The 14,958-nt window shown below is 39.5% G+C and overlaps 1 protein-coding gene across 1 annotated transcript in view; it reads right to left on the bottom strand.

The window, feature by feature from the left end:
* The window catches only part of MEGF6 (multiple EGF-like-domains 6), a 611,514-nt gene that overhangs the window by 510,827 nt on the left and 85,729 nt on the right, over positions 1 to 14,958 (bottom strand). Inside the window, exon 4 of the mRNA XM_014533611.1 lies at positions 14,639 to 14,743. Coding sequence (XP_014389097.1) covers positions 14,639 to 14,743 — 105 coding nt within the window. The remainder of the gene's footprint in view (positions 1 to 14,638; positions 14,744 to 14,958) is intronic.

Below are 14,958 nucleotides of genomic sequence, written 5' to 3'. Positions count from 1 at the left end.
CCCGATCCCTTGGGGGCCTAAGCCTTTAGTCGGACATCCCCCGAGGGCTCCCTGGTTGCCAGAAGGATGTATGACTGCAAGCTTAGGCCTGATCCCCCGGGCAGTGGGCCTAAGTCAACAGGTGGACATCCCCCAAGGGGTCCTGGACTGCAAATGGGCGCAGGCCAGGCTGAGGGACACCCCCCCCACCCGAGTGCACAAATTTTTGTGCACCGGGCCTCTAGTAAATAAATAAATAAACTGCCTTTGAAGCCTAACTTTGCAGCCTCAAACTTAAAGCTACACAATAAACTAAATAAAATTCTGACCAAGCCATTAACTCACTCATTCAACAAGCACATTTCAATTTGTTTCAGGCCCCTTGCTCGGGGTCAGATACAAAGATGACAGTGTTTAGTTTAGGCCTCAAAATCACCATCTAGAGATCATAAAACCTTAGACATCAAAATAGTCTTAAATGTCATTTTTTTTTCTCTACTACTTAGTTTAACTTGGTGATCTCCTTTATGCCAATCCAATCACGTGGCCATTCATACATAATATAGGTGTATCTTTGCAGTAAGAGGAAATTTCCCTGTGAAGAAAGTTCTTTTCTTATGTTAAAAAAAAAAAGCAGGCTTAATGTCCTGTCCAAAAGTAAACTGAAGAAGTAGCCACTTTAATTAAGCCTCTGAAATTGGGTTTCATGCATTTTCTTTTTGCTTAGCAAAAATGTTCGCGCAACCTGGTAAAATGACTCACACACATTCTCATTGATAAAGATCAGATATCAAAATACTGTCTTTAATGTAAAAAACTGATTAGAATCACAATATTGAGTCTCACTTATCAATCCCCAGCTGGTTCCCAAAGGCAACATTTCACAACTGAGATAAGTTGAATCCAGAAGGACCATGTTGTAGTTTAAAGCCACAAAGAAATTTCCTGGAAGCCTGTTCTTAATCCAGCCTGATTACTCTGCCCAGGACTCAACAGCTCCAGCACAATACATACTGTATTTCTACACAACAAGGAAGGGAATTCAGACAATATATTTTCAAAGAGAGGGGGTAGATTTGGAGTATAGTGGACCTTTGGGTATGATAGAGACTTTTGAAAGGTTGTTTGGCTGTTGTTATTGCCATTATTTTTATGGAACTCCATCTCTACTATTCCATTATATAAAAGACAATTGAACCATAATGAATGAAAACCATTCTTATTCTCAGAAATATATGATTAACTTAAGGTCACATACATTTTTTAAGGATTTCAAAATATTTAAAAGTGAATGAAATACTTCTTACTAACTTATGCTTGAAGGCACTTAACCATTTTTCCTAACCACCAAGAAAATTTCTTCACCATTAAGGGTATTTTACTTTTGTAGTCAAAAGATCAAGTTAAGTGTCTGGCACAATGATTTGTTGAATGAATGAATGAATGAATGAATGAATGAATAACATCTATACTAATAAAAGAGTAATATGCTAATTAGACCAGACATCTTCCAGACATCCTTCCAGACATCCTTCCAGACAAAGCCATGGTGTCTGGGGCCAAGGCAGAGGAGGTTAGGGGCAACCAGGCCAGCAGGGGAGGACAGTAAAGAAGAGCGACCAGGCTGGGAGAGGAGGTCAGTTAGGGGCAACCAGGCCAGCAAGGCAGGGCAGTTAGGGGTGACCAGGCCGGCAGGGGCGGGCAGTTAGGGGCAACATAGCTGGCAGGGGACAGCAGTTCAGGGCGACCAGGCTGGCTGGGGAGGGCAGTTAGGAGCAACCAGGCCAGAAGGGTAGGGCAGTTAGGGGCAACCAGGCTGGCTGGGGAGGGCAGTTAGGGGCGACCAGGCCAGCAGGGGAGGGCAGTTAGGAATGACCAGGCCAGCAGGGGAGGGCAGTTAAGAAGAGCAACCAGGCCGGGAGAGGAGGTCAGTTAGGGGCGACCAGGCCAGCAAGGCAGGGCATTTAGGGGCGACCAGGCCAGCAGAGGCGGACAGTTAGGGGCAACATAGCTGGCAGGGGACAGCAGTTAGGGGTGACCAGGCTGGCTGGGGAGGGCAGTTAGGGGCGACCAGGCCAGAAGGGTAGGGCAGTTAGGGGTGACCAGGCAGGCAGGGAAGGGCAGTTAGGGGAGACCAGGATGGCAGGGGAGGGCAGTTAGGGGCGACCAGCCAGCAGGCAGAGTGGTTAGGGGTGATCAGGCAGGCAGGCGGGTGAGGGGTTAGGAGCCAGCGGTCCCAGATTGTGAGAGAGATTTCCGATGGCCCCCTAGGGGTTCTGGAATGCAGAGGGTGTAGGCTGCGTTGAGGGACCCCCCCCCCCCCCGCACGAATTTTGTGCACCAGGCCTATAGTCTCTAATAAAGTAGCAGAGCTACCATTTAAGTATCATGTCAGTGACTTCATTAAAGACACCTTCATACTTTTTTAGTGCATAAATGAATCACATAAAAACATCTATCATTTCCTGTTTATTAAATATTGGATTTGTTCAACTTTAATTTTCTTGCTACCTAACTTTTCTTATTAATTATCTATGAAAAGCCTTCTTAACCCTAATGTATAGCTTTTGCCTTAAATTATTTATAAAATTTTAATCACTACTTGTCTTAAAATAATTGTTTCAAGGGACACTCATAGCAAAAACATTTTCCTTTCTCAATTATGCCAGTCATAAAGTCTAAATTATAAAAAAATGAAAAAGAAAATAGACTTTGAATCACATTTTAAAATATGTCCACTGTGTTAACTTTTCTATTTCTCACATTAGCATGTCAGTCTTAATTTCCATCATCTTCAGTGTAAGTCCTCTGTTCGACTTGCTTCCTTTCAATTTTAATTTCCATCTTGCTCATTCTTCTTCATGAATCCTATTGCAATATGGCTCCATCTAGTATAGCTGCCATCAGAAATATCCATAATTCTCCAAGTGTACAATGAAGTTACCATTGAGGTCACCTGACATTCAGATCTTCTCTAACCCATTGCCAACTATACATTTACATAGTTAAGGCATTGAAGCTTTTCATTATGTGTCTTTGTTTCCAGATAAATGGAGATTATCACAGCTTATCTGAATATTTCCTCCTTCATGTAGATGTGAGTAACCCAAGGCCATCAACCAGGTGCTTTCTCTATTCTATTAGGGTGCTCTGTCCACAGTGGATATTTACTCACATTAAGATTAAAATTAAGAACAGTATTTCTCTACTAATCTCAAAGAAGATGAAAAAGGAGCCACATCCATGTATATATGGGCTATAGGAAAAAATCGTGGTTTTTTTTCTCTTTGGGTATTCCTGACAAGCTCTTCAGCCATCTGTACTATATTCATGCTTAATTCACAGATTTATTTTGACCCTTCTCCAAGGTTAGATGTAATATAACCATCTCAACATTGCAGCAACTGTAGTATCCTAAAGAAGATTATTTGTGATAAATGAAAGCTAGGCAGGGGTCACTAGAGCTCACAATAGAACAAAACCTAGCATTTCTTCTGTCAAAATAGAAAAATAGCTTTTATTTAAATTATATAACTAAATCTCCAGTTGTTAAACATTCTTCAGCATATAGTCTTTAAAACCATTTTTAAACCATTACAATGACTTTGACAAATGTGTATTCAAAATACAGGCAGGCTCTTCAAACTTCAGGTTTATCTACTTTATTCTCCTACTCCTCCACATCCCCGTCTCCAGCATTGCTCAGAACTAAGAGATTATAAAACTGTTATTTTTGCACTTTCCTTCTGTGGTTTGCCATCTGATTCAATAAATGGGTGGGTTAAGCCATTACTTTCAAACCACTTAGGCAGTCTAGACACTATTGCTCTTCGTCAATGGCAAGGAAAGCCATTCTGGTACCATCCTGCACATTGAGCAGCCACAGCGTGCTACTGATTTTTCCTGTGCCCCACACTCACTAGGAAGCAGAACAGAGATCAAAGCACTGCATTCATGAAGGAGAAGAAACAAGAGAAGAGACTTCCCTCGTGAGAGAGCTTTGGCCAGCTGAGAAGTTAGAGGAAACAGCCTGCACAAAAGACCACCCTGACTTCTGATATCAAACTGCAAGTTCAGGAGGTTCCCCAAACCACCCTCATGTTCAATAATTTGTTAGAAAGACTCACAGAAATCACTACAAGTTATTGTATGAAAATCAGCCAGGAAGTATGTCCATAGGACAGAGTAGGGAAGTTCTGGAAGCCGATCTACCATTGTCCACTCCTAGTGGAATCAGAACATGTCACTTTCCTGGCATCAGTGTGTGGCAATACACATGGACTGCTGCCAGTCGGGGAAGCTCAGCAGAGCCCTGTGCTCAGTTTTTATGGAGACTCCACTATATAAGCATGACTGATTCAGCGATTAATTGCCCACTTGGTTGATTTCAGTCTCCAGCCTCCAGCACCCACCTTAAATCATATTGTTAGACTATCCAGTGACCCAAGGTCCCTGGCAAACGAAGATGCTCCTATCAAATATGCTATTCCAAGGGCTTAGAGATTACCTCCCAGAAGCAGAGGCTAAAGGGTGGAACACTTTTTTGCATAAGGTTAAATTATTTCTCACATGCCTTCATTTTCTAATAAGCCTTTGATTTGGAGCATTGACCTCATACTTGTTATGGATGTAACTAAGCCCTTAGGCATGTTGAAGGTCAATGAAATAGAGATTAATAAAACTAGTTTAGTAGAACATGCGTGGAGACAAGGGAAGGGAGGGTGGCAGGTGTTATGTGTAGTAGAATGCCTGGTCAGAAACCCAGACCTTGGCATCATGGGCTTGGAACAAATTCAGCAGGAGCGCTTCTGCTCATTGGTAAAAATGGAGCGGACTGCCACCAACATTAGTACTTGCCTGAAACGGGGGAGGGTTCTGCTTCTCTAGCTGAAAAGAGAATAAACAGTATTCTGGCCGTAACCGGTTTGGCTCAGTGGATAGAGTGCCGGCCTGTGGACTGAAAAGTCCCAGGTTCGATTCCGGTCAAGGGCATTACCTTGGTTGTGGGCACATCCCTGGTGGGGGGTGTGCAGGAGGCAGCTGATTAATGTTTCTCTCTCATCGATGTTTCTAACTATCTCTCTCCCTTCCTCTCTGTAAAATCAATAAAATATATTTTTTTAAAAATAAATAAACAGTATTCTGCACGGAACATTTAGAGGGATTCCTCAAAGGTCCCCTACTCAACAATATCACCCCACTGCTGACTGCCAGAACTCAGTCACCATTTAGATACGCTTTGTGTTTTCACTGTTAAATACAAATATGTAAACCAGTAGGATCCATGAATACTTTAGTTTGATGTTGTTTACTGGGATAGCAATGGGACTAAATTCTGATGGATGAAGGGGAAGAAAGAAAAAATTATGAATTACAAAAACTTCATGAGGGGCTGAATGGAGAAAGATGAGAAAGCATTCCCCACCCCAACTTTGCTCCATCCATATGGTAGCCCAGAAACTGCCCAGGGCAAGCCCTGCTTATCCCCAGGTAGCTGTGGGACAATGCCGTAAAACACTAGCGTGAAAGATCTGAGTTGAAGTCTTCTTGGCTCAGCTACTAACCAGCTGTGACTTGGGAAAATCAATTAAGCTTTCTAACGCTCTGTCACCTCAATTCTAATTTGGGAATAACATGAACTCCCTCACAGAGTGGGTGTGAGGCTTAAATGAGATAACACATGGGAAAGCACCTTGTTAAATGTGTTTGTTTAACTACTACATAAATATGTTGTTATTAGTTGAGCAAATTGGAAAAGGCTATATCATATCTAATTTTGAGTATATATATATACTGTATATACACACATATATATTTAAATTTGAGAGTTCAACTATATATATATATATTCTCCCCAGAGTAACTGGGCTCTGCAAAATAAGAATACTTCAAGAATATCATAACAAACACACCGTACTTTAGGAAAATATCCTATTAAAGGGGATATACAGTCACATGGGCTTGGAATACATAGGCATCTAGATACACTTGTGAGGGAGTCACCATGTGCATTAGCACAGTGAAGGCTCTGGAAAGCCCTACAAGAATAAACACAATGTAAAGCTACTTGACATAGAATTTCCCAAACTTATTTGAACACAGAGACTTCATTTTCTTTAACACTACTTAAAATCCAATGGGAACAGCGATCCAGAGAATACATCTTGAGAAATACCGTAAAGCAGATTATTCATGTTTTTAAAATATAATGATAAGGAATCATCCAGCTTCTTACTGTGCCTTACCAGTGCAAAGGGTGCCCTGCACAAATGCTCCTGCTGAGAACAGGGTCCAAATCTGCGCAGCTAAGTCTATACTTTTAACATCAATTCATCTCAATTTTCTCGACTCTCACTAGTCTCCTCCCTTGTGTCTTACCTAGAATTTGACTTTTGGCTTTGTCTTTCAGTAAACGCACTCTTAAATTATCTTCCAAAAGCCCATGACCCTCCTGTGACAGGCCCACCAGGTGCTTCCCACTATCTCCTACCCCCACCGAATGAAGTCTCGTTCTCACTGTCCTGGGAGCAGAGAAACCTGGAGAAAAGATTATCTTTACCCAACATAAAACACCCTAATCACTTAGGGAATTTTTTTTTTAAATATATTTTATTGATTCTTTACAGAGAGGAAGGAAGAGAGATAGAGAGTTAGAAACATCGATGAGAGAGAAACTCGATCAGCCAGGTTTTTACAGCAGGTTAAGAAAATTATAGCTTCAAAAATAACTAAGAAATGAAGATGCCCAAACCGAGAGATATATCCCAAAGGCCACTGTTGGCAGAAATGTTAGTGTAGTTCATGATACTCAGGTATAAATAAGCTTGAGTAAGATCCCACCACACACAGGCACATATCCCATATACTTCAAATTTATATGGCAAGCAAAAACTCAGCTAAACCATTCCAAAAAATATTGGAGAGTATTGATATCTGCAATAGATGATACCTTTTTCAATCCATGATTTCTTCTTTCAAAGTATAGTTATCAAGTTCTTTAACAGAAAACAGGCTTAAACTTGTAATCAAAAGCAAACAAACCAATAAAAAGGCATTTTTAAGTATTACTTTGTACCTGACAGAATAAGAGAGGTCTGATATTAAAAAAGAACTTTTGTCAGCTAGCAATAAAAAAGGAAAAAATTACCACAGGCAAAATTTGCCCCTTTCAAGGACATAAGATTTCCTATTCCTTTGGTTTTTCAGCCTCTTTCCATTAGATTGTAACTATATCTTTAAAACACTTTTACAAATAAAACGCTGATGGATGTTTCTCTCTCTTCGATGTTTCTAACTCTCTATCCCTCTCCCTTCCTCTCTGTAAAAAAATCAATAAAATATATATTTAAAAAAACACTTTTACAAATAAACACCCATTTAACATCCTCAGTGGCACAACATATCCAAAGAGTTGAGATCAAACTATTTATATTGGCAGTACTGAGTGGCATGGTATTAATATGCAGTCTTATTTGCCACAACTCCCCAAGTCCAGCTCCCCACCATGACCCGGTTCCTGTGCCCCTTTAATGTATTTCTGAGAACACCGTTCATCACATTATAATGATTTGTTTTCCTGTCTCTGTAACCAGAATGTAGACGTTTCAATAGCAGAGCTCTGTATTTTTTTACACAGGTCCTAAACAGCCACTCAATACGTGCATGTATAATGAGCAAAACTTTAAATGAAGAGAATCATTTAAGCTCATATGTTGTGTAGGAAGACTGTTTTGTTAGCATAGTGACCAGGTTTAAACACTAAAAATAAAGCATAAATACCTTATGTCCCTTTCAGGGAAATAATATCAACTATATTTTTCATAAACAGGGAAGTTCTTATGTTTTAAAGAAACAGCATCACATAGTGGTTGAGAGGATGAACTCAGAAGCCAGACTGCCTGAGTCCACACCCTGGCTCTGTCATTTACTACGTGAATGATCTCAGGTAAGTCACTGAACATTGCCTTACGTCAGGTGTGCCATCTGCAAAAGGGGACTATTAATGGCACTTACCCCATGCCAGGAGATAAGGAAAGGGTTCTCAGAAGATTGGAAAATACAAACTACAACTTATTCTTAAAGGTAAACAGAACAATAATATGAAATGGAGCATATGAAATGGAATATTTTCCAGAGACATGAGAAGCACAGCAAGTTCAAGGAATAATAATAATACAAGTAAGTTCTCTTGGTTGCAGTAAGGGATGCACATGGGACAAGGCAAAAAACGTGGCTTTGTTTACGCCCAGGGCAGCCGTTCCTTAACTTTTCATGGTCCAGCCAAACCAGCTACTCCAGACCTTATGCAGAGGTGGTTAACTGATTCTGCAAGGACTCTGCTTTCCATAAGTCTAGTTCCCTGAGCAGACAGTCCAGCAGTTGGAGTTTCTTGAGTATGAACAGCACGGGTTGGTATTGCATAGTCCTACGCCAGACTTCCCAAGCACCTCCATTACTTCAAAGTGTGATGCTTATGCACATTAAAAATGGAGTGTTGCTGGAATGCTTTCTGGTGACATGGATAATCTTCAGCATAGTTATTGCTTCAACTTCCTCATAAATGGTCTATCTGTGCCTTTATCAAATTTGGCCCAATCCTTGCCAATACTGTCACCTCCTTCTGTCAACTTATGCAAAGCAGAATGCAGTTGCCTTAATATGAACTTGTTAGAACCCTGCTGAGGGTTTAAGGCTCTAATGCCATGTATCTTCACATGATGAACAAAATCACACTGAATTTCACACTGGTTTTCATGCTAAGAACGCATACCCATTTACCTCCATAATATAACCTGCATTTCATTTATACTATCTTCTAGTAATGCTCATTTAGGATTGCAGATTGATAAGCATGTTCAATTAATGATTTTGCAGTTTTTCCAAATTAAATCTTTTTCCCACACTAATTTTATAATTCAATTAAAATAATCCATCAAGTTTTCTTTGCATAATTTGCTCTTTATAAACCCCTGCTGAGTTTTCCCCATTTTCACTGTCTGAGTAGACCTACTGCTGAAATGAAGCTGTGGGTAAAAAGAAAACGTTTTCTAGGCTTTCTATATTGGTTTGCCAGGGTTGCTGCAACAAAGTCCTACAAACTGCGTGGCTTAAACAGCATCAGTTCATTGCCTCACGATTCTAGAAGCTAGAAATTTGAGATCAAGGTGTCAGCGGGGTGGCTTCCATTTGAGCACTGCAAGGAAAACCTTTTCCATATCCTCTCCTCTAGTTTCTGGTGGTCTGCTGGCAATCCTTGGCATTGCTTGGCTTTTAGATACAGCCCTGATCTCTGCCTTCATGTGTGCATGCCTCAGTGTCCAAATTTTCCCTTTTCATATGGACACCAGTCATATTGGATTAGGGGTCCACCCTACATCAGTATGACCTCATCTTAACTAGTTATATCTTCAACAACCATATTTCCAAATAAAGTCAATACTGAGCTACTGAGGGTGAGGATTTCAATGTATGAATGGGGGGGAGGAGAGATGGGTACACAACTCAATCTATACCACTTCCTAAATTCAAAATTCTCTTGGGAACATAACATGTTCTATGTGGTCCAACCTCCTATCCACATAGAACAGATATATCATGCAGAGAGTTTATTGAACTTCTTGATTGGAACCTACTGGTTGGCTCAAAATCATACCTGTGACCCAACACCCAAGGTTTGCTTATATTTCCCACAGGATGAGGAGCAAAACAACAACAGAAGCCTTTCCCCCTTCACGGTGTGCATTCCCCCTAAAGATTCGCAGAGAATTTACAGTCAAAATAAAGAGTAACGCTTGGTTAATGCTTTCCAACTTACAGATCACATGCATTATCTCATACGTCTCTCACAAATAACAACCTGGAAGACATATAATTATGCCAAACTCTAAAGGGACCATGGCTTGAAGGTTAAACTTGCAGACTCTGGATCCAGAACACACTGCCATGGATCCCAGATCACCTGTTTCCTACTTATTTGAACTTGGATAAGTTTGCATGCTTCAATCAGGTTCAAAAGCAGGGCAAATGAGAGTATTCACTTCATAGACTGATTATAGGAATTAAAAACTAATCCATATAAATTGTTTAGAATAGTTTGTGGTACATGAAAGGTGCTGAGAAAAATTAGAACTATTATTATTTTACAAAAGATGACATTGAGGCTCAAATAATGACAATGACAACATTGACTTCTCCAAGATAGTACAAGTGGTCATTGGTGACACTCAACCAGAGCCCTAGAACTGCTGAAGATTTATCCATGTCACCAGAAAGCATTCCAGCAACACTCCATTTTTAATGTGCATAAGCATCACACTTTGAAGTAATGGAGATGCTTGGGAAGTCTGGCGTAGGACTATGCAGTACCAACCCGTGCTGTTCATGCTCAAGAAACTCCAACTGCTGGACTGTCTGCTCAGGCAACTAGCAGATTCCTTGCAGAATCAGTTAACCACCTCTACATAAGGTCTGGAGTAGCTGGTTTGGCTGGACCATGAAAAGTTAAGGAACGGCTGCCCTGGGCGTAAACAAAGCCACATTTTTTGCCTTGTCCCATGTGCATCCCTTACTGCAACCAAGAGAACTTACTTGTATTATTATTATTCCTTGAACTTGCTGTGCTTCTCATGTCTCTGGAAAATATTCCATTTCATATGCTCCATTTCATATTATTGTTCTGTTTACCTTTAAGAATAAGTTGTAGTTTGTATTTTCCAATCTTCTGAGAACCCTTTCCTTATCTCCTGGCATGGCACAGATAACCCAGTTTTCTTTTCAGACAGAAGCTCCCTCCATCAAAGCACTTGTGAGCTTTATAATCCCATTATAATCACGGGATTCCTGGTCTCTATTTACCATTACCCTAAGGATACCATATTTGTTTTAGTCTGGGTGTGTGCAGTACTTACCATATAGCCTGGTGTGTAAATATTTACTGACTAACTGGAAGACTGACTAGAGAAGAAAGAAAGGGAAAGGAAAGGAAAATAACATGTGAATAATAAAAAAAGAAAACCTCAGAGTCTTAGCATCCAATCATTAGGCACATTATTTAACCTGACTTATAATTTAACTGGCCAGAGAAAGGAAAGATGGGATAAGTGATGAGCGAAAAAGGTGTGATTTGTGTGTGATATTAGTCAGTTAATAAAGCTCCGAGTTGTTCCGCCTGGATCCATAAAATTAAAAAGGAAAGAAAATTTCACCACCAGCTGTCTTGCCTGATTTGCATGCGTTCAAATCTTCAAAGTATTCCTTTTGATTCCTTTAATCAATAGCTATTTTAGAAAGTTCTTCATTACTTCCTAATTGTCAAAATTCATTCCATTCATTTTTCCTTATTAGAAGGAGATTTTTCAAATGAGTTAAGTAGATCAGCAATTTTAGAATCATTATTAACTTCAAGCTTTTCATTCAGTTATTAGCTTGTCCCTTCTCTCTCTAGGACGAGATTCTTTTCTTCATTTTTAAAAGGCCATCTGTTTCATTTTACAGACTTCTTTTTCCCTGTGTCTCAAATAAAGTCAACTTTACCCTATACTAAGAGCAATCCATGTTTACAATAACTGATCTTCAGCTCTTTAATTTCTCGGATCTCTGGTTTTGGATGAAGATGCAAGTGATTCCCTATTATGCCAGCATGCCAAAAAAACAATAATTAGCATTCATCTAGATTTTGATCTGTCCAAACCAAATAAACTGGTAAAGCCATTACCATGGCCCACAAAACATTTTACAAATAATTTAAATAAATGTTGAACATATATTCACTGATAACCCCAACAATCTCACTGCTAGGACTCTGAATCACAGACATAGAAGCACCACATTATTGCACCCTGATTGTTGTACCAACGAACTGGAAACAAAATGTCCACCAATAAATGAGGGTTAAAAATGTATGGTGCATCAATACCATGGAATATGATGCAGCTATACATTTGATTCCATGAGCCTTGTGAAATATAAAAGAGTATTCAGCAGGTTGTTAAAGGGGAGGAGAGGGAAGAGGAAGTTAGAGAGGAAGAGGACAGAAGAGGAGGGTAAGAAAAAAAGTGAGGTATTCATGACAAAACAGTGTATAGAAGGTAATCTCATGTAAAATTGCTTATGTGTGTATGAATATAAATAAACATATACAAAAGCAAGCTACATGGTTACTGAGGGAGATAGGACTGTGCATTTTTACTTTCTTATACTCATTACTATCAATTTTTTATATTTGAATTTTTTATTTGAATTATTTTCTATCACTTGAATTATTATTTATATAATGTGAAAAACAGCATTGGATAACAGACATGATAGGTAGCATCTCCAGACTACAATCAACCTGCTTGACAGAGTATGTGTCTTATCAATAATATTCTTTTTAAAAACAACCTCTGCTGATTTTCATTTTTAATGCATATTCATGACTCAGCTGTTATTCCTTCTTAACTGGGTTTTCCAATTGCCATATATTTGATTTCCTAGGAAATCTCCAAAATTCTTCCATTACATACTTTGTAATATCTCATTTTGCTGGATGAAATATGATACCTTGTAGGAAATGCCTGAATTCCTACTTCAGGATGTATATCCAGCAGGACTTATCCATTTTTCTTTTAAAATTCAACAGAAGGCCCATGGTGACAAAAATAAAAAACCGTCAAAGTCTAAAGATAAACACACTTGGACAAGGATACTAAAAATGCACTGCATACTCCTGAGAGGTATTTTGTATAGCTGATCTATCATGACTCCTAGGACTTTGGAGAGTACAAAAAAACTTGTGGAAAAGACAAGCTGATTCTGCCTATGTTTGAAATAACCCCGTATTTTCACCAACCCAAAATTGAAGCCTATGAAATTTAGTACTTCAATTTCAGAAAGCACTATAATGACTTTGGTAGATAAAAGTTCTGAAGAAATTTGAATAATCAAAATATTCAAATACTGATGTAGAAAATCAAGAATACATTAGTCTAGGTATAATTTCTAGGCCATTACCATTACCATGTGTTTCTTTAATTAGCTTTCCCCTCAGGAACTTGATGTTTTGAAAGATGTGCCCCACCAAAACCAATGAATTACTAAAGTAATAATTAATTTTTTTAAAAAGTCTAATGAATCAATGACATGTGTAATTGCCCATCACAGCTACTGAGCAAGATGAGGAAACCGGTGCTGCACATGTAGTTGACACAATTTATTTAGAGGCAAATAATCTGTGGTCATGGATCGATGTATTATTTCTGTTAGCTTCTTAAAAATAATGGGAACAGATGAAGACACACCCTAGAGCTCAACGTGTCCACTGATTTTGGTCTCAGGATTGGAATTTCTCAGTCACAGAATAAATTGGGGTTAAAAATCAGCTATATCTTAATTCACAAATGTGTGGTGTGTGTGTTTTTAAGCAAAGGATTAATTTACAAGAAGAATAGCTGTGAGGTGACTCATCCAAATTTTAAGCCTTAACCTAACGCCACGGGCAGAGGAGACAAATGGACAGGTGTGATGAGCTTTCAGCAACCTTTCAATTTCACTTACAAAGACTCAAGTAATGAACAAGAGAAGGCAACCCTCTCAACAAAGGATAATGAATACAGTATTTTCATTAGCTCTTTACACCTATTTCTTTAACTTCTCTATAAGACCAGTTTTGTTTTGTTTGTCCTGCCCTGAAAAGGTAAATGCAGATGCATTCAGGTTCTCTGGCGACTAGAATCAGACAACCAAGTCAAAAAACAAATCCTTTTGGAAGCACTGGCTTTCATGGCAGATGCAGGAAAGGATAAATCATTGACCATCATGAGATTTTCCTGCACAAGAAAAATGCCCGTGTCCAACATTGACAATTGATGAAGTGCCAACCTTGTGGACTGGTTATCAAGTTTTGAAAATTTGAGAGTTAGGCAAGTGTTTTTCTTTTTTTAAAATAAAGGGAACAAAAGTAGTAAATATCACATCACACCGAATTTGCATTAACCCCACTCTGTTCATTCACAAACCACAGAGATCTTACAGAAAAGTACTGTCCCAGCACTTTCAACCCATGGCTCCATTAAAGATTTAACATCTGAGGTTAGAATGGGGTTTTCTTATTAAGCTGCCATTTCCTTCATAAAACAGACCATTTTGTACTTACTGCAACCTTTTGAACTCTTACAGTGAATAATTAAACCTATACTGCAAAGCATAATTTGTGATGCTGAATATCCTGTAGGTTGTAGGTTTTTGCTTAGTGGCTCATTTTAAATGCTCACCGATCAATCCCCAGAGGGACAATCCGGCCATTCGTCTGAATCGACAAAATTGGCTAGTGGACCCCGCAAGCAAAGCAGACAACTCCCAATCATAATACAGACCGTCTTCAACTTAGGATGGCTCGACCTGCAAATTTTTTCTACTTTACAAAGGTACAAAAAGCAATATCCATTCAGCAGATACCGAACCTAGAATTTTGAATTTTGATCTTTTCTTGAGCTAGCGACATGTGGTATGATACTCCCTTGCAATGTTGGGCAGCAGCAGCAAGCCATGTGCACTCACCAGGGTAGACAACCCATACTTACAGTGTAGTCCTGAATGCATTTTCCACTTAGGAGGGTTTATTGGGACACATCTCCATCATAAATCAAGGAGCATCTGTAAAACGGTCTTTTTGGTGACTCACCATATTGACAGTGGGGTCCCTGAAAACCCTCGGAACACTGGCACCGCTGGGCTTCACTGTCTGGGCATCTCCTTCCATGGAAACACGTTGCCACTGCAGAGACAGCTAGAAGGAAGGTAGATGAGGGCAGATGAAGAATGGGGTTGAGGAAAAGAAAGGAAATCCTCAATGTAAGCATCAAGTTGCTAATATAAATATAATAGAGGGCGGGGGAGCAGGGGGTGGGAATGATTAACCGGGAACTTACATGCATATATGCATAGCCCTTGGACAAAGACAATAGAGTGGCAAAGGCCTTGGGGGGCAGGTGCTGGGCAGAG

This window comes from Myotis brandtii, unplaced genomic scaffold, assembly GCF_000412655.1.
Source record: "Myotis brandtii unplaced genomic scaffold, ASM41265v1 scaffold99, whole genome shotgun sequence".
NCBI classification, from domain to species: domain Eukaryota; kingdom Metazoa; phylum Chordata; class Mammalia; order Chiroptera; family Vespertilionidae; genus Myotis; species Myotis brandtii.
This window is presented reverse-complemented; position numbering and strand designations above follow the sequence as displayed.